This window comes from Odontesthes bonariensis, chromosome 21 (genome assembly GCF_027942865.1).
Source record: "Odontesthes bonariensis isolate fOdoBon6 chromosome 21, fOdoBon6.hap1, whole genome shotgun sequence".
NCBI classification, from domain to species: domain Eukaryota; kingdom Metazoa; phylum Chordata; class Actinopteri; order Atheriniformes; family Atherinopsidae; genus Odontesthes; species Odontesthes bonariensis.
The window spans coordinates 26,545,323-26,565,873 of record NC_134526.1 but is presented as its reverse complement, the minus strand read 5'-3'; the positions used below and the strand labels follow the sequence as shown (position 1 = coordinate 26,565,873).

General features: G+C 40.9%; 1 protein-coding gene across 1 annotated transcript in view; it reads left to right on the top strand.

Annotated features, from left to right (window-relative positions):
• LOC142371468 (neurabin-2-like) overlaps positions 1-20,551 on the top strand; it is a 43,180-nt gene that overhangs the window by 14,862 nt on the left and 7,767 nt on the right. Inside the window, exons 6-13 of the mRNA XM_075454142.1 lie at positions 13,061-13,193; positions 13,648-13,768; positions 15,750-15,854; positions 16,049-16,184; positions 18,869-19,012; positions 19,152-19,205; positions 19,401-19,532; positions 19,707-19,804. Of these exons, the coding sequence (XP_075310257.1) occupies positions 13,061-13,193; positions 13,648-13,768; positions 15,750-15,854; positions 16,049-16,184; positions 18,869-19,012; positions 19,152-19,205; positions 19,401-19,532; positions 19,707-19,804 (923 nt within the window). The remainder of the gene's footprint in view (positions 1-13,060; positions 13,194-13,647; positions 13,769-15,749; positions 15,855-16,048; positions 16,185-18,868; positions 19,013-19,151; positions 19,206-19,400; positions 19,533-19,706; positions 19,805-20,551) is intronic.

The following is a 20,551-nucleotide window of genomic DNA, read 5'->3' as shown; positions in this document are numbered from 1 at the left end:
TAAATGTTGATGTAACTCAATTAAATCAAGGAGTTATTATAGATGCTGATGGCTGTGGGCAGGAAAGATTTCCTGTAGCGGTCCGTTTTGTATCCAAACTGAAGAAGCCTTTGACTGAAGAGACTCTGTTTTCCGATAACAGTCTCATGGAGAGGATGTTCAGGGTTGTCCATAATTCTCTTGATTTTATGCAAAATCCTTCTTTGCATTATTGTCTCCAGAGGTTCCACAGTCGTCCCCAGAACAGAATATGTGTAGATATTTTGGGACATTGTTGGCACTGGAGGAAAGCCCAGGAAGTTATATTCAGCTTTGAACAGACTGATCTGCTGTGATTATGATGAGCTTTAGAGCTAATCAATTAATTTACCAAAGCTGTTTGAGTCAATATTTGTTTGTAATGTCTCAGATTTGCAGTGTTTTATCACCCTACAGCTATTTATTTAGGTTTTTTTTTACCCTCATTAACACACAGCATTGTTGAGTCAAGCTATGGCTACAGCTCAACTTGGCCATGTAAGTGGACCACTATTCTGGTAAGAGTATATTGGCACAGAAGGAGAATGTAGTTATTCACTGAAGTATGCCCAGTGTCACGATGTTGTGTGAGAAAGCATCCATGACTTTCTCCCGCTTCTTTACTCTGTGGGAGATTATCATATCGTTATCATACTTTATAAAATCATGATTTTTATTAGAGCAGAGCGGCAGTCTGAAGATTCTTTAAGGTGTGAGTTGACACATTGTCTTAATGGACTGCTTTTTTTCCAATTTATCTAGCCACCTGGCAAAAGAATCAGAAAGAGATTTGAATGATAGTAGCTTTATTGGGAATTCAACAGGATTAACATCCACTTACACTTTACTATTTTTACAAAAACATTGAACTTTGAAGCATGTACAGATCACCAAAGACCATTTGAGTCTAGTTTGCGTATATGCAGGAATGATTCAGGCTATGTACACACGTAGCCGGGTATTTTTAAAACCGAGTATTTCCCCCCCTCCGTTTATAAAATAATTTGTATCCACATTACCTCGTTTTCGGAAAAAAAAACTTCCACACATAACCGAACATCTGCGTTTTCAATCACATTCATAAGCATCCAAACCTGTAGATGGCATTATTTCCCCAAATCCTACCCTATCAGAATAGCTCTACACACCTGCCTGACAATGTTTGAGACCACCTGTCTTGACAACCCAAATGCATTTGCTGTTTTGCGTAATCTGCCCTCGTCAGCTAAATAATAAAGTGTGCACGCAACTTTTTTGAGCACACTGACAGGTGATTGCATGACAGTGGACTGCCCCTCGATATGAGGACGTAATAATTCCGACAGCGAGTGAGGACGGGGACATGCGGAAATTGTCCCGCCATTCCTCTGGGAGTACGACTTACACCTCAAAGTTTTCCCACCAGCTGGCAGTGCGTCCCGGTCTGATCCAAAACCGCCGTCGACGATTTCGGCGAAGAACATGCCTACGTGGAGTTGTTATGAGGGGGTAAATCACCGACCGCAATGTTGCCCGTCGCCTGTGCTCTTGGAGCAGTAGTTGGGCGTGTAAAATCAAGGCAGTAAACAGCGCCTGCACAATAATAACCACCACAGTTCTCAAGGCATCCATGCTTCTTCAGTAAACAAAGGTCGAACGTTTGACATCAGAGCAGATTTGTTGTTGTTTTGGCGCATATTGTGACGTTCGAAAACGCAAAATTCCGGTTATCTCCGTCTACACGCAAATGCATAAACAGAGTTTTCAAAAATTTTCACTTTGCCCGGAGTTTTTAAAAATATTCGTTTATGATGCGTTTTCATGTGGATGACAGGTCCAAACGTAGAAAAATATATTAGTTTTAGCAGATACCGGCTACATGTGGATGGGGCCTCAGTCCCCAACTGCATTATCTGGGTGTGTTAGTCTGGCTTTAAGAAGCCTAAGAAGTCAGACTAACATGTTGACAAGTAATTGGTCAGACTAAAACAATAATTTGAATTTTTGTTTTTTATAGTGTAATGTAAATGTGCTTCTTGTGTTAAGCTAGGGCCCCTAAACTTAACAGTTAACCATCACAACCGAATATAACAACCCCCCTAACCCTAACCCTAAGCAAGGGATAATCCTAACCCTAACTATAAATCCAAGTCTCAATCCCCCCCAAAAAATCTATTTTCTTGAGGACAGCAGTTTGGTCCTCATAATGATGGTGAATTATGATCATGAAATCAAAACAAACACACACGGGCCGCTATGGGGATTTTCGCGAATCGATTTCACCACTCCGTTTCCTGCTGACTGTGGCTGAAACCGCGAGTATACGAGCGAACACAGATCGTCTTGTACAAAGAGGTTTACCTACCCATGCATTTTGAACAAGTAAATGTGTCCAAACTTTTGATCAGGACTGTTACAGAAAATCTTGTCTTTAACAAAGAGTCATGTTCTTTTTCTCACCACCTTGTAGCAGGGGGGTGGTTGACAGCTAAACATTATGAAACATGTCTTGACATGCAGTGATGCCTCTTTGACACAATACTTCCTCAAGGATACAGAGCACTGAATGGCGTACCACAGGGTGTAGTGAATAATATAACTCGCAACAGGAAAGAATAAAGAAAAAAAGGGAAGTTTTAGGGTTGTAACGCCTCATGTTGAGGCACTTTGATGTCATTAAGGGGGACAAAAGAATGTATAATAGACAATGACGGTGAGGATCTCTTTTCCTGCTCAGTCATGTCCTAGAGTGTAGGTGGTAGGAGGAGGAATGCACTTTCTTTTTTTCAGGCTTGATGCTGTGTCAAAAAGGAATTCTTTTCATTTTCTTGGACATTTAACTGCTGATCTCTGTTGCCACAGTGCAACTGAAAGTAGAGATGTGGTCTAAGGCAAGGTTGTTTACTGTCAAGTGTAACTTCCACAGTTACTGTAGCTGCTTGACCTATTGGATCACATCAGCATGTGGTGCAGGCGTACAACCACCTGTTTGTGGCTCAAGATTTCCTTTTGGTTTATTATCCTAAAACAAAACACTCGGACACACACACACACACTCAAATGAGCCAGCACAGTGTCTGCATTTGACATTCACTCTCTTATTGTCCATAGTATGAATTTTAAAAAAATTATTTATTTTTGTGTTAAATGCATGCTTAATTTAGAGTTTCAAAATCTATTACAGAGATATTTATTTAAAATAAAGAGATCAGTTTTAGTAAATAGACTAGAACTAGTGGGTACACCCTTGACAGGTCTGGGCTCAAGAGTTTGAGTTTGTGTTGATTTGCCTGTGTCAATGTGCATTTACCAGCTGACGTTAGGTGTCAGCTAGCTGTTAGTGTGGACTCATTTACCAGACCCTCAGTTTCTTTCTATTATTTATTTGCAGTTACATTTATAAATCGGATTTATGAAGGAAAATATAATCCCCTTATTTCATAATTGTTATTTTCATTGTTAATTGTTGCTTTGACAAAAACATTTAATTTTAGGGATCAGTAAAGTAGCTCTCTTGCTAGCTAACTATTTATCTAGCTAACTAGCTAGCGCCTGCTTTCATTCCACTGGTTGCTGCCACCTAAATTCACCTTTCTTTTCACAAGTCTTTTCACATATTTTAGAGTAAGTTATTGTGCTCCATGAAAGAAGATTTTCTGGCTAAACACAATGAAAGATTTAGCATATTGTCACATAATTTGAAATGCTTACAGCTAAGAATATCAGCCTATAAATGAGAGCTAGTTGAGAATAGTGTACTTAACTGTTTATTTTCTCAGGAAAAAAAAACAATCACCAAACACTGTACAGCAGCCTTATTTATTTAGCCAAAAAGACTGACGTGTGCAGAGTTTTTCTTCAGCTTACACAGGAAAACAATGATATAATCTTAAGAGTAAACCTTGGCTGGCTTTTTCGCCATGCTATTTTTAAGGACAGCAGTAAGGAGTTTCCTATTAATAATTCCAGCACAGTGCATACGCTGTTCAGAGTGGTGCATCGCATAAGCATAGCAACCTGAGCCACTGAAGTTGATGTGCTCAGCACACTGACCTCAGGGTGGGTATCAAAAAGCTTCCTGTCTGCCTACGCTATGCACAGACAATGCACATACCCACACACACAAACACTCTCCCCACTTATGAGCTTGTCATGATAGAAGTGAGATCTGAGAGAAAAAACTACTGTTTTATAAGGTATAACCAGAACTTGTTGTTGCTGGAATAAACACAGTTTATGTGCATGAAGCCCTGTCAGAGATGTTGACATTATTGCTGCCTTAATGGGTTTGAACCTTCAGCCAGTCACAGAGGTGTAAAGCCTGATTCTTACTCGGCGCAACCGCGCAACTGTTCTGGCTCGAGAACCATTAATGACGTCATCGAAAGCGCCAGCCCCTTCACAGTTCCTTCAGCTCATAAGCGCAGTTTGCGCTGAGAATGCGTCACATTTGCAGTTCTCTCCAGACCAGCGGGCGTCACTGTTGAGGAAACAAGCTGAAGAACCGGACGAAGAAAAGCATACGAAGAAAGCATACACAATGCCACCTGTGGTGTCACGTCAGCAGAGGCTGGTACATCTGATGCGGAATGAATTTACTCTGGGTGTAGAACTGTATATGTATCTCAGAGCTAAGCGGCTGCGGCAAAAACAGAAGAGAAGGTGGAATGTTCGTCCTTTGCAACAAGACGAACTTTGTCAAACGTTGTCCTGGCTTTGGGACAACGTAGTCCCAGTGTAACTTCATAGACGTGTCGTACAGATGTTTGTAGAGGCGCACCCTCTCGGTCACCGCGGTCTCTGCAGTGTTCATGTTTCCTTTCTCTTGGTCAGCTGTTTCCGGTTGAGCTTGCGCGAAGTCAGAAAAAAAGTTGTGTGCGCGCCCTTGCGACGCGCGAGGATTTTTTAGCTTGCGATGGGGGGCGTGGCGGAATTTTGGGTCACGTGACCGTTTGCGCCATTTGCGACCAGCTAGTAAGAATGGGTCAAAGCGAGGTTGCGCCGAGTAAGAATCAGGCTTTATCCTGCAGGAAACAAAGAGCCACTCAAGAGACTTGCTGTCAGGGCATGTTGTGTTGCATAACTCAGTTTTAAAACTAGGTTGGTAATTTTTTTTTTTTTTATAATATGTTTATTAGGCAAATCACAAAAGTAGAAGTCAAATATATAACACATTTACAAGCCATAGTTTTTTGTTTTTTTTGCCAAACAACTTAACACACACACACAAAACACCCACCCTCCCCACCCCAACTCCACCCATGACATGAAAGTAACTTTATAATATATAATATATGGGAAGGGCAAGACGGCCTACACAAAATACATACAGGTACATTACAACATATTAAGATATATACACAAATATTGAAAAGAAACGGCATAAAATTAAAAACAAAATTAGATAAACATAAAACACAAAATAAAATAAATACATAAACACATTTTAATTATATCTATAAAAGGGGGAAGTGTCACTAATCTTCAGTGTCCGATTGTTGGTTGATATTTTGTGGATTATAGGAAAGAAGGGGGTCCCAAGTTTTATAGAATGTTTTCAAGGATCCTCTAACTGTATGCTTAATTTTCTCTAGGTGTAGGAAGGACATAAGCTCTCCAAACCAGGAACAAGAACCAGGTGGTGAAGAAGTATTTGGCGTTTGGCTATCAGTGCAGCAAATGCAATAACATCCGCTCGGTAACTGTTATATTTCCCTATAACAGGGGACACACCAAAAATTGCAATTAAAGGGGATGGGGAGATAGGAATATTCAGGACATCAGAAAGAGTGGTGAAGAAAGATGACCAGAAAGCATGTAGTTTGGAACAGGTGAAGAAAGTATGTGTATGGTCTGCTGGAGAGTGAGAGCACCTGATGCAGAGGTCATCCGCATCAGGGAACAGTTTTTTCAGCCTGGCCCTAGTATAATGAAGTCTGAAAACCACTTTGAACTGAATAAGACTCAATCGTGCACATATGCAGGTGGTGTTAATCCTGGCCAAAACATCCATCCACCAGAATTCCTCTAACGAAAGACCAAGTTCCTTTTCCCAAGTATCCTTAAGTCCCAGAAGGGGAGTCAACTGGGATGAGAGGAGGAGATTGTGTATTGATGAAATGCGAGTGTTGAAAACTGAGGAGCTCATTATGTCTTCTATCAAAGTTTTTTTCCCGGCAATGTTGGAAAGGAAGTGAACTGAGCTTTAGCAAAGTTTCTTAATTGAAAATATCTGAAAAGACCATGATTTGAAACACCAAAATTTTTGACCAGGTCAGCAAAGCTTACAAAAGAGTTACCTGAATAAAGGTCATTGAAAGAGACCAAGCCCACACTTCTTCATAGCATAAAGGTCTGATCTATGCTGGAAGGTAAAAATAAGTGATTGTTGCAGATTGGAATTAGAACAGATGGAGATTTGAGACCAAAGTGATGCCTAAACTGCTTCCAGATTTTAGGGAAGAAAGAACCACAGGATTATTAGTATGTTGAGAAGGGCGTGTAGAGAAAGGAGCAAAAAGTAAGGCAGGGAGTGAGGATGTAATGCAAGAGTTAGCTTCAATTACACACCAGTTGATGTCTGGGTCATGATACCATTTTTTAAGCATTTGAATGTTTGCTGCCCAGTAGTATAACAACATATTTGGTAGAGCAAAACCCCCCACCAGCTTGGGTCTTTCCAGCATTCTTTTCTGAATCCTAGGAATCTTGGCAGTCCAAATGAAAGAGGATATAATGGTATCCAATGATTTTAAAAAAAGATTTAGGTAGAAAAATAGGGAGTGTCTGAAACAGGAATAAGATACGGGGTAATACGTTCATTTTAATTGTCTCAATTCGGCCAACAAGTGAGAGGGGTAGAGCATGCCATCTCTGAAGGTATGCTTTTATATTCTCAACAAGGTTCATAAAATTGTTTTTATGAAGAGAGCTGAGTGAATGGGAGACATTAACGCCTAAATATTTAAAGCCATTGGGGGAAAACTGAAAGGGTAGTGTACCTGGAGGGATTAATTTAGCAGACTGATTGATAGGAAAACAAAGACTCTTAGCCAATATTTAATTTATATCCTGAAAAAGTTCCAAATACCTTAAGTAAATCTACAATTTTATCAATAGAGTTTAGAGGGTCAAGCACATATAACAATAAATCGTCAGCATATAGTGAGACTCTATGTTCAAGGCCTCCTCTAATTATACCAGAGAATTGTGGGGAAGTTTTCAAGGCTATAGAAAGGGGTTCTATGGCTAATGCGAATAATAATGGGGACAAGGGGCACCCCTGACGAGTTCCACGTGCCAAAGGGAAGGGAGGAGATATATCAGAGTTAGTTTTAACACTAGCCATGGGAGCAGAGTACAAAAGACGAATCCAAGAAATAAATTTAGTTCCAAACTTTATGCAATACAGAAAATAAGTACTTAAATTCTACACGGTCAAACGCCCTGCGTCTAGGGAGATGACCATCTCTGGAGTTGGAGAGGCAGAAGGAGATAAAAACCACATTCAAGAGTCGACGTACACTGGATGATAGTTGGCGGCCAAGGATAAAACCTGTTTGGTCTTCTGATATGATTTGGGGGAGACAGGTCTCAAGTCTATGTGCAAGCACCTTTGCTAGAATTTTAACATCATTGTTAAGTAGACTGATGGGTCTATAACTGCCACATAAATTTGGGTCCTTGTCTTTCTTTAATATAAGGAAAATCAAAGCCTGATTGAGAGTTGGAGGTAAAACATCCTGCTCCAATGAATCATTATAAACATCCAGTAGTAAGGGGGCTAGCTGAGTAGAAAACTTCTTAAAGAACTCTACTGGATAGCCGTCTGGGCCAGGGGCTTTGTGACTCCGCATTTGGGAAATACAGAAGGTGATTTCTTCTAGCTTAAGGGGTTCATCTAAACTTCCTGACATGTCTTCACTTAAAGTTGGAAATTCTAAGTTGTCTAAAAAGGAGTCCATGGACAAACTATCAGAAGGAGGTTCTGATTGATATAAAGTAGAATAAAAGGAGGAAAATGCTGAATTTATGGAGGCGGGGTCTGTAGTCAGGTTATGGGAAGCATCATAAATTTGTGAAATAAAACGTGAAGCACATTGGTGTCTCAACTGTGAAGCTAAAAGGCGGCCAGCCCTATCCCCATGCTCATAATACGTTGCTCTTGTACGCTGCAATAAGTATTCTGCTTTCCCAGTGGATAATAAGTCAAACTCTGTCTGTAATTGTAAGCGTTTGGCAGCTAAATCAGGATGAATTGCCACCGCCTGTTGCCTATCTATTTTAAGAATGGCATCTGTTAATTCTTGTTGCTTCAATCTTCTACTTTTAGCCAAGTGTGTACTAAAAGATATAATACAACCTCTAATAAATGCTTTTAATGTTTCCCATAAGAGAGATGGAGATACTTGTTCAGATCTATTTATTTCTAAGAAAACCTTAATGTTTGTGGAAACATAATCACAAAAATCTGAATTAGCAAGCAGGCTAGAGTTAAGCCGCCATCCACCTTGATGCCTGTGGGAATTTGATGGTAAAGAGACGTCTAATATGTGGGGGGCGTGGTCAGAAATGACAATAGCAGAGTATTGTGTGGAGCGAACAAAGGGTAGAAAAGTCTTATCAATAAAAAAGTAATCAATACGTGAGTAGACCTTATGGACAGCAGAATAGTAGGAGAAATCCTTAGCACTAGGATGTAAAAAACGCCAGGGGTCAACACAGCCAATTTGTTCCATGAAGGTTGTTAACGTCTTGGACATAGCTGATGGCATCACCGTTTTAGATTGAGAACGGTCAATAGCAGGTTGGTAATTGTTGTTCTAAAATCATGAGTTGGGAGCTAAAACCCCTGGTGTTGGCCTTCCTCTGCAGAACATCATGCTGTAAAACTCCTTCTGCACTCAGTCATGTGACTTAGGCCTCTGAACAGTGCTAACACACGGGCAAAGCATTAAGTTAAAGGGTAACTGATGATTAATCAGAATTTGTAAAAAAAAAAAAATTAAAATTAAAAAAAAGAGAGAGAAGAAAAAGTTTTGTATCTGCCACTGTGGGCTGTCCTGCATCTCATTTCAATTTACACATTAGAACTGTGTCCCGAGTTCAACACAAGGTTACTTCTGTGAGCCTGTTAAAAGCAGTTGGAATGCGGTTGGGTGTGTTTGTTTTCCTTGAGAAAAAATATACTTGCATAGAGAGACACACACACACACACACACACACACACACTCTAACGGGCGAGCAGGGGAAGCCGGTTGATAAGAATCACAGAATGAAGCTTTGTTTGGATGAAAAACCACCTGTTGAAGGTATTTGTATTAACTGAAAAAAGCAAAAACAAAAAAATACTTTTGAGTTTAAAGATGGATTCAGTTCTGGCTGAAATAAACCGAAAAACTAACTCTGATTTCTGTTTTTTTTTTTTTACATATTAAGCCTGATTACAGGTTATCTATTGAATATAGGAAAGAAGTACAAAGCACTTTGTTAATAAAGAATGTTTGGAATGGAAACAAATGGTATCTGACCCTGCTGCATTGATTTTGGAAGAGTTTTTTTTTCTTCCTCCATTTAACTGGAACAAAATCTAAAATGTGACGTATCTCACTTCAAAATTGTCATTGGAAACATGCAAATCCCCAAAGGAGCTCGGCCTAAAAGACTCGCTGGTGTTCACTGTCATGGCAGTGATCAAAGCAGATTAAATCTGGTCCCTGCTGTTTATTTATTCTAAGACTTCAAGGTTAGGCCAATGGTCACGTTCTCACAGTGCTGTCTTTTTGTGTATTTTCCAGCGAATTAAGCATTTTTGAAAACGCGCTGTCCAGTAAAAGTCTCAATTCGAATCCCAGTTGAAAAAAGGGGAAATAGATCCAACAAATGCCCATTGATATGTCAAACAAAGAGCCCCATGCAGATTGAAACTTTATTTTGCCATCAAATTCTGTTTTACTCCTTAAAGTCAATCATTTGGATTCCAGCTCCTATGAATCCCCTAAACACCAGAGGTAATCAGTGAGGTTACCTCTGCTGCACTCTGACAGCCAAATTAGAACCCTACAGAGTGCCAGTGCCTGAGGACTTGTCTCCACCACGACTCAACCTGAATTTTCTTGTTAATCATCTGTTAAAACTGCATTTTAACTTCTGCATGGGGGCATTCACGTCAAATCTTGTCATGTATTGATCAAAGTGCATCTACCACCTGTGTGAAGCATACCTGCTATAAAGAGTGCATTGGTCAAGTTTACAAGCTGCTAATTCAGAGCAGCAGTTCTTGTTAAAGGATTATTAAGATAGCGTACCCCGTGAGCTGTGAACTCTGACTGAATCCCAGACAGCTGCTGCATCCAAGGGGGTCCCTGGATCAGCGGCTCAGATAGCCACACTGTGACACCTCCCACTTGGAGACAAAGCGGATGAGACATTTGCCCTGTCTGCCAGGATATGCACACTTCAAACATATCCATCCTTTATCTGGTGAGACCCAAAGGAGATGATTCGATCGCATGTTGTCTACTTCACTTCGGATAGATTGTGTGAAAACAAGTGTCAGAACACATTTGCATTTTGCCCAATGCATTATGAGGCTGAGTGACCACCAAATGACAAAGCCCACAGCTAAATACTAGCTGTGAAAGCAGGCAGAGGCAGACCTGTAGAGACGACAGACTTCTCAGGGAAAACGGACAGGTTTTACAGCTCATTTCTTGGAAAATGGTGAAAAACGCTAAAAAGCAGCTAAAATACAGCTTCGGTCTGTATTTAAACTGCAGCCTGGCTTTGTGCAAAGGTGACAGGCTCTGCCTACGAGTTTATCTGTAGCCGACCAATAAGCATGTTGTTTGTTTGATTTATACTTAAAAATAGAATTTAAGAAAAGACTAAATATACTAAATATTCTCTAAAGACAATATTAGTGGTTTGTTTGGGTTTTCTTTGTGGCCAGTTTTTGTCAAACAGAATCTGGCCACCAGTCTGTTTCCAGTCATTATGCTAGGCTAAGCTAGGCTAACTGTGCTGGTTTTAGCTAGACCTCCCCTGCTGTATTGATGCAGGAAAGGCTTAAATCTAATCTTACTTTGTTAAAGAAGGCCATTTCCAAGAATATTTAATTGTAGTTTTATTTTGCATATTTAAGTAGCCTTTCAGAACTACAGTATCCCACCACATGGAGCTCTTTTTCTCTGTATCTATGATATGCATTATCAGGTTTTATGCTAGTTATTGCTCGAATTTTCACAGTAGAAGCTTCTGTTTTCAGCTTTTATATAATGTCGAGCCTTTTTGTTTTACTTTGATATCTTTTCGCCATTTTTACTGTAATAGACTTGCTGTGAGTCTTTTAGCTTTAAACAGTATAACCTCATGGAGTGATACTAAAAGCTCAAATCTATCCAGTGGTTAGTATACTTGCAGGGCACACTGAGCGCCTGCGTAGAGTCAACACATTAAATTGACATGTTTCACATTCCAGCCACTCGTGTCATGTCCTGAATTTTGTTTGGGATGTTCGATTGGTTGTAAGTTAACGGCGCTCTCGAGTCACAACACAGCCCGCAGCAATAAACTGGAGGCTGCATGTGCAGAGAGACAGGACAGCCTTGTGTTTGAAGGTCCAGCCTGCCTCCTGCAGGACTTCTTTGCGGTTTGGCTTTCATCCAGAGAAGTAATCAGGTAACCAGTGACTGGCCAGCTTCTGCAGAGGCTGTTATTCAAGATGTAGAATTATTAGTAATTTATTACTAAAAAAGCAAGAAGCCCAGTCCATTGAGCAGTACATAGTCTACTGAAAACTGTTAAATGACCTTGGGGACCAGTGAAGCTATATCTGATGATAAAATCCATCTATTGTTTCTGTCATTTCTAATACAAAGCTGTTTTCAGCTGCAATGGAATACCATGAAATCAAACAGATCTAATTAGACTAGTTTGGCAAATTAGTATCGGTATTGGGTTTTAATTCTTTATGAGAGGAAGTATTCTACTGCCTTCTCGCCAAGGCACACCTGAGGCACGAATGGATGTATGCACTTATTAATGGTGCATTATCCACAAAACCTCTTCTAGCCTTGTCCTGATATTTTCTTCTACGCATTATACATAGTTTTAGCAGGCGAGAGATCAGCCAATCAGAATGCAGCCATCGAGTTAAGCTTTGCGGATTGTAGCGAGTGCGCTTCATTCATTCTGTTGGCATTCTGTTGCCATTTTTTGGTTTGTCGGTTTGTTTATTTATTATTTGCTGATTTTGTTGCACTTACATGTTCAGGGTGTCTGCAAGGACGATTTGAATCTTCTTGCGCACACACTTGCAGACACACATTTACATAACTTTAAAGTTACTCAACAGGAAGGAAACGTGAAAACAGGAAACAGTCTAACAATCAGGCCTATGACCCTGTTACTGTGAGGGTATTTCTCTGTGTGTGTGTGTGTGTGTCTTCTACACTCGGTAATGTAAATAATACTGTAACAAGCACCTCCCACACATAAAGACCTTCAGCTCTGTCTCTCGCTGTCTGTCTCGGAAACGGTCTCACACACACACACACACACACACACACACACGCATATATTAGCATATGTACCAGACAGGGACAGAGAGAGAGTAAGTCAGTACCAGTGCCAAACTCACACTGGGCAAGCCTGTGGTTGCTATGGAAATGAAGCCATGTGATCGCAGTGATGGTCACCGGGGAGACAGATGCTGCTGACCTTTTTGGAGTGGGGGGAGGGGCAGCATAGAGACTGGGACAAAGGAGAGGGTACAGTGAGAGCGTTAGCACACACACCTAATTTTTGTACATCATTTTTAGTTTTAATGGAATAAAGATTTGGGGAACTTGTTCAATGACGATGATTTCCCTGTGACACATCGGCATCTTTAATCTAACAGAATCTTCACAGACATTCTGAGGCATTTACGTGGGATATCCTGAAGGACCCCTGCCGATTCCACTTGTGTCATGATGCAGTCGTCCTTTTGTTCCACTGTTAATTAAGATCTAATCCACATGAAAGAGACCGCCTGACCTTTAACCCCCCCCCCCTCCTGCAGGTCTTCACCACCTACTCCAACGAAGACTACGATCGGCGCAACGATGACGTCGACCCCATGGCGGCCTCGGCTGAGTACGAGCTGGAGAAGAGGGTGGAGAAGTTGGACCTGTTTCCCGTTGAGCTGGAGAAAGGTTCGCGCACATCTTTATAGTCGTTAAGAGTCACTCAGTCAAGTGTCTTATGTAACTGCACACACAAACACACACACATGCACACTTTAACTGACAGGGTTCTATAAGAGGACATACACTGTTTGTCTGCTTGCAGCATCGTTATCTCCTTATGGGATTAAATTTAGTGCAGATTAGCCTAATTAGGAGCGAGTAATTCTGGAGGTAATGGATTTGAACCAGCGACCATGCGTGACGGCTGCTCTCAGTACAGCACAATGCTGACTGATGTGTAGCAGTGTTGAATACAGGGAGATGTGTATTGGTTTTGTGTCACTATATAACTTGATTTTAGGTGATTTAAAAACAAGAACTAATTATGAATGTATTAGAAATCCCAGAAGTGATAGAGTTACTCAGTAAAATGCACATCAGTTTTTACTGTTCTTTCTTCTTCTGTGTATGTGTTTCTTAGACAATGACGGCCTGGGTATCAGTATCATTGGAATGGGTGCAGGAGCTGACATGGGCCTGGAGAAACTGGGAATCTTCGTCAAGACCGTCACTGACGGTGGAGCCGCGCAGAGAGATAACAGGTACACCTGTCTGTACTCGTCCCAGGACATGTTCAGACCAGCTTAGCATCAACCCACTGACTGGAGGCCGGGGAGAATCTCAGAGGGAAAACAATCCTCACATGACAAATTAACGCAGACAAAAGTCTATTAGTTTAGTCTTAAACGAATGACTTATTGGCTACTCAAAAGTCTTACCAAAGGGGTGGTCCGTGGCGTAGTGGGTTGAGCAGGCGCCCCAAGTACAAGAGGGTATAGTCCTCACTGCAGCTGGCCCCAGTTCGAGTCTTGCATCGGACAGCCCTGTGCTGCATGTTGTTCCCCCTCTCTCTGCCCCCTGCTTCCTGTCTCTCTGAACTTTCGTATCCATTAAAGGCATAAAAGCCCCAAAAAATAATAATAAGAAATTAAAAAAAGTCTTACCCAAAGCTGTCTTATCTACAATCTATTTTCTTTGATTTCTGGTACAGATCCATAAAGACAAATGGTGGCGTTAGGGGGATTCATGATGAAGTGTTCCTTTATAGGGTCCTAGTCATATGGATGGAGGAATCGTGTCGAGGAACAACATGGGCGGGGGGTTGTGTATCTGATTAAAGAAGCTTAACCTCTGGTTGTGTCACCGAGGTTAAGCTCTAAGTTACAAGCAGATGCAACCAAAACTGTAAAGAAATCTGTAACATAAACAGATAAAGATAAAGTGAACAGGGGTGAAGCTCATTACCTTATTATACCTATCTGTCGTCTGCCACGGAGCAGCGATCGTGATAACAAAGCAGTGATTTAAAGGTTTTGTGACCTGGCGTCCCTGCCCCGCTTAGATCACAGGGGCTGCACGAGGTCTTCATGTACAAAGGTTGTCAAAAAAAGATCTGCTCATGTACAAAACATCGATGCAGTTACTGGGTTCTAAAAAAAAGATCCGTGTGTGGATGGAGCACATCAGACGCTGCTGTTACACACAGTAGCACATGGGCTGAATTGCAGGAAATAAAATAATTCTTGAAACAGCTCTGTTCTCTTCAGTTAAAACACCTTCAGGTTCCTGAATCCAACATCATCCAGTGCAAATACGAGTGCAGAGTTTTGAAAAGTGAGAGCCACAACGATTTAAACTGCAGATGCAACATTCTGGTAGTGTTGCGAGTATGTTTCTGCACTGATTGATGCACACTTGTCAAAGGAATCATCAAAGAGTCTTGCACCTCTGTATTTCCAGCCTTGAAGATGTGGAATGCCTCCACAGTGAAGATGACCTCGCACGTCTTTACAGCTGGAGGGACTATGTGCATAAAATACTTTTAGGGAAATTTAAAAGAATTGGTCAGTCTTCGAGTGTAATATATACATCAAATATTCCAACAGTACCGGGTCCAGTAGCGCTCTCTGACGGCCCCTAAAAGTTGGTGTTTTTTCACTGATATTTTCTCACAATTTGACATAAAAGATAGCAATAAGATAAGCCCGCTACAGGCCCTGGATGGAGGTAACAGAGGAACGAATGCTAGAAAATGGTCGAACGCATGAGCATAGCAGCGCATGCTAGGTGGCAGGGATAGGGGTGCAGCTTTTCCTTAGAGATTCAGGTGGGGAGCTTCAGGTAGAAAGGTTGGGAACCACTAATTTGGAACAATAAAACACGAGTCTCCTATTTGTTTCCTTGTAGTTACGAAACATCCACAACCCCACTGAGTAGAATCCTTTTAAGGATTCTTTCAGTTGATGGAGCTGAAACCTACTTCCTGGTTTATCTGTCCATCTAAGCAGCTAACAGTCGCAGCACCCCAACACTCCAGCGAAGAGAGACGTTAACACGTCAACAAATGTCACTTGGGACCCAGGGTTGAAATGATCTTTTAGCTCAAGGCCCCTAAAGTTCTGGGAGTTGTTGGTTGAAATTATTTTTTTTATTTTTTGTTGTTGTCTCTGTATCTAGATAATAACAGTGACTTTGTGAAGCATCACTCTGCATACAGGAATTTGTGTCTGTGTGTGTTTGCAGGATCCAGGTGAATGATTTGATAGTGGAGGTTGATGGGACCAGCCTGGTTGGCGTAACTCAGAGCTTTGCCGCCTCTGTCCTCCGCAACACCTCGGGCACCGTCAGGTCTGTCTCGCTCACACAAACACACACACACACACACACACACACACACATACACACACAACCAACCACACACATGCTCCCCTTATCCTTCACAAATAAACTTTTTTAGTGCTTTATATTCCTTTGTTTGTTTGTTTTTAAGATATTTCCACTAACTTTAATGATTTGAGTCTTTTCGTTGAACACTTTTTTAGGTTTGTGATTGGCCGGGAGAAGCCGGGGGAGCAGAGCGAAGTGGCCCAGCTGATCCAGCAGACTCTGGAGCAGGAGAGGTGGCAGAGGGAGATGATGGAGCAGCGATACAAACAGTATATGGATGAAGATGAAGAGGTACACACTGAGATGGACACACACGTGCAGTATGCCCAAACACACACAGAGATGTCACATCCTCTCACTGTTGTAGCTTTTTTCTTTTGTGTTTCAAGTATCCTATAATCTGGAAAAGAATTGGCACGTGGCCTGAAAGCACAGGCTCCACACAGACTTAATTTGAATGCAGGAAATGAGAAGTGTCTTCGTGTGTGTTTGTACGTGTGTGTGAGACAAAATGTCGTCTGTGTGCAACCACATGGCTTGTTGTTTAAAACTCAGTCTAGCTTCTCCACCTTGTGGTCAGAGAGAGGAACTTAAAGCACAACAGCTGGCGTTTAAATTGCTAATGTATAAGTATAAGAAAATTGCAATTAATTGTTGAATGTGAATAATTATTCTGGTCTCGCATTTCACTATTTCCCCTTCAATGGGTTCAGTTGACTGAAGTGAATTCTCCCAATAATTAAAGCATAACCAGACAGTAAATAGGGTTGTCCAAATTAATTAAACTGATAGTTGAATGATTTAATTGCTCAGGGATAAAGCTGTCAGTGAGGTTCCCCAGACTACGTATGTCCCCGTTTTATATCTGAAAATAAGATTATTCTGTGTTGCTTTTTTTTTTTTTAGGCTGATCAGATATCTTTCAGTGAAACGAAGTCCAGATTTGTTTCCTTCTTTTGGTTAAAATAGTTTACATGTCGGATAAAAAGTATATAATCAAATAACTGGCACAAGATCAGAATATGAAGAGATAGAAAAGACAGAAAAAACAAATGGTGAGTATATATGCATTTTAATGCTGAAAAACAACAACAAATTTAGAGGATTAACCACGCACAGCCTGTTTTATCGTACATTCTTTTACCAAACATCCATATGAAATTTCCGTTGCGCAACTAAATGGGTCCTCTATCAGCTGTGAAGATGCCCTTTTCTATCAAACTCCACAATCCTACCTAGTAATGCAGGTTTTCTGTTAACGGCCCTGTTTCAGTGGAATTGCGTCCTGCCTTAAGCTGCTGTAGGAAATAGATCGCTGCCACTTCACTGTAGCCTGAAATGAAAGGTTCTGGTTGAAAGCGTTATCTTTCTGTGGTGGCAAAGCCAAAGCCAAATAGCCTGTTCCCTACCTGCAGGGCTTTTTTTTTTTTTTTTAATGGACAGCCACATTTGACCTGGTTTGATGTGATCTAATAATAAATTTAATTTGATATCAAGTTTGATTTTGTGTCAGAGTCAAAACCTAAAATAGGAGCTGAAGAGCCAATGTGGTGATTACATCAGGTCCCGATATATGTTGGGTACAAGGTTTTCCACTTTTGTCAGCTATAAGATATGTTGTCAGCCTGGAAAAACACGGTGGACATGAGCTAATGTGTGGCTCATTCACGTTGTGACAGAGTAGAACAAAAAGAAGACAAAATGATTAGCAGATTGTAATTGATCATGTAGGTCCTCTTAATGAGTTATTCAGATTCAGGAAACAGACATGAGTGTTAAAACTATTGTCCAATTTCTCATCTGTAAAAGCTACCCTCACTCCCACCTTATTTACTAAATATCACATCCAATATCTACTGTTCTGTGCAAAAGTCTTGAGCCACTCCTCATTTCTTTATATTTTGTTTAAGGAGACAGACTTTCTTATGATTTATCATAGTAGTTTTGAACAATGGTTCTCTAAGCTTTGTGCTTTTTAACCCATTTAACACTGACCTGTGAATTATTCAAACATTAAAAAGGCACCGAGCATGAGGAATGAACCAGTGTGTACTCAAAAAAAAAACAACTTCGCAAGGAGACCATTTTAAATAGTATCTGTAGACACTTTAACACTGTTAAAACTGTTCCTGTTTCTTTAATTGCATTTACAAAATATGCCAAAAAATGCCAAAGATATCACAGGCTAGTACTTTTTCACCAGCACGGTGATTACTAAAGTTTACTAAACTTGACCTAGCATATCTTGGTGTGATGTGCAGTGTGTCCATAAAACATTTGAGGAAACTGGACAAGTAGAGGATAAAAGAAGAAGTGCCGTGGCTAAATAAAACTATCTATAGTAGATGAACAGTAGCTGAAAGTGATATCCCTAAAAAAATGGAGGAAAAAAAATTAAAATGACTCGGGCTTGATGCATCTAGAAGGGGTGGCTGTCGAGATGCCATTCTTAAGGAAAAAGCTGAGGTATATCAAATGACACAAGAAGTGGACTGAGGGATGGATCCTCTCCAGAGCCCGGACCTCAACATTATTGAGGCAGTGTGGGATCATCTTGACAGAGAACGGAACAAAAGGCAGCCAACATCCAAAGAAGAGCTTTGGGATGTCCTTCAAGAAGCTTGGAGAACTATTCCTGAATACTACTTAAAGAAATGACAGAAAGCTCGTCTAAGAGGGTTCAGGCAGTGTTGACGAACAGAAATGGTCATACCAAATATTGACTATCAAGCTTGTTGGATTTTTGTTTTTCCTATCTACTGTATTTCCATTTATATTTGCACATTTTGACTGCTGGGATAGGCTCCAGCCCCCCCGCAACCCGACCGGTGGATTAAGCGGGTATAGAAAATAGAAAATCACTGCACCTATTTTATGTTTCTATGGCAATACATAAAGAAATGAGGGGTGGCTCAAGACCTTTCCACTGTACTGCGTAGCTTAGTTTAACTGTCTTTCTTTCTGTTTACCCACAGACTGGTGAATATGCAACAGATGAGGAAGAGGAGATGAGCCCAATGTTTCCGAATTCCATTGAGGTTTTTGACCTTGCAGAGAACCAGGACACGCTGTCACCAGTGGAGCTGGACCCCGAGAAACTGGCCCACAAATTCAAGGAGGTATATTCATGTTGAGCATTAATTCTTTAATCAGTTTGTCTCCATCGTGGTTTATTTGCTTAGCACTTTTTCAATCTTTTGGGTCCTCTGAAATGAACCGGATTAGATTTCAGATTGTGACGACTGCTTTTTTTCGTAGCTCCAGATTAAACATGCAGTAACCCAGGCAGAGATCCAGCTGCTGAAGAGGAAGGTGAGCCCACTGTGGACATTCAGTTCCTTTTTTAAATGCAGAAATGAAAATCACTGCAATGTCCAGTATGTGTTGCAGAGAAGAGCGAACATGAGACTAACATGGTTTCTCTTGCTGTTCTCAACGGTGATTTCATGCCGGCTCTGCCTCCCACGTGCCACCTACCTCCTCCCACACTGACCCCTTTACCTCCAGCTGGCTCATGCGGAGCAGGATAAGTTGCGTTGGCGGATGGAGCGTGCTCAGTTGGATCAAAACATCAGAGACAGCAAAGAGAGGATGGAGAAACTTGAGAGCTACTGGATGGAGGCTCAGTCCCTGTGTAAGGTAATTGCTTGGAAAATTAACTTTAAAAGCAAGAAGAGGGCCACCAATCATGAATGTAGGATTTTTTTCATTTTTTTTTTCATATAATACAAGCATTCACTCATCTGATGGTTTTGTAATCTACTCAAAAGTAGCTTCTCGTCATTTAGCAACACTGTGCGTGTTTGTTTTCAGGCCGTGGATGAACACCTGAAGGAGACCCAGTCTCAGTACCAAACCCTGGAGAGGAAATACAGCAAGGCCAAAAGAATGATCAAAGAATACCAGCAGAAGTAAGGAAGAAGGGACAGAACAAGGGTTGGGGAGAGTAAATGACATCGTAACTTACTGTATATGTACAGTCATGGTTAAAAAAACAACAATTAAATAAAAGTATACCCCCAGTTTAGAGGTTTTACATATGAGGACGAAATAAAACATCACCTGGTCCTTACCTGGGGCCTGGACCATGAAGCAGGTTCAACAAATTCAGGGTATTTTTAGGTCATCTGGTTTAACTAACACTACAGAATTTTCTAAGTGGTACAACGATACTGATTAGCAACTTAGTAAGGTGTCCCAGCTTTCCCGACACTAGGAATGTGCACGTTCCTGAAAAAAAATGGACGGAGCTGGGGTAAGGTGACCAATCACAACTACATATTCCTACCCAACTGAAAATAACACGGCTGCTGCAGCCCATACAGGACGGAAAAATGACACAAAAAGTAACTTTCGTGCATTTCATTAAATGAGTGGGCTGCAGTGTGAATGCTTGAAGCATGTGAGAGCATTTCAGTCTTATTCTGTCAGATGCAACGCTGGCTTTTATAGCTGCTCGTTGTACCAAAGAACAAACAGACACGTACATTCAGGCCACTCACTTCCTTTTTCCACTTTTCCAAGTTTAAATAAAAAGCATTTTATAAGAAGGATGTGGACAATGAACATGAGCATATAGAAATCCTTTGATGCAACTTGTCGAGTTTGAGACGTGATGTACTTTAGGGAAAGGGGCAAGTAAATGATTTATAATAAAT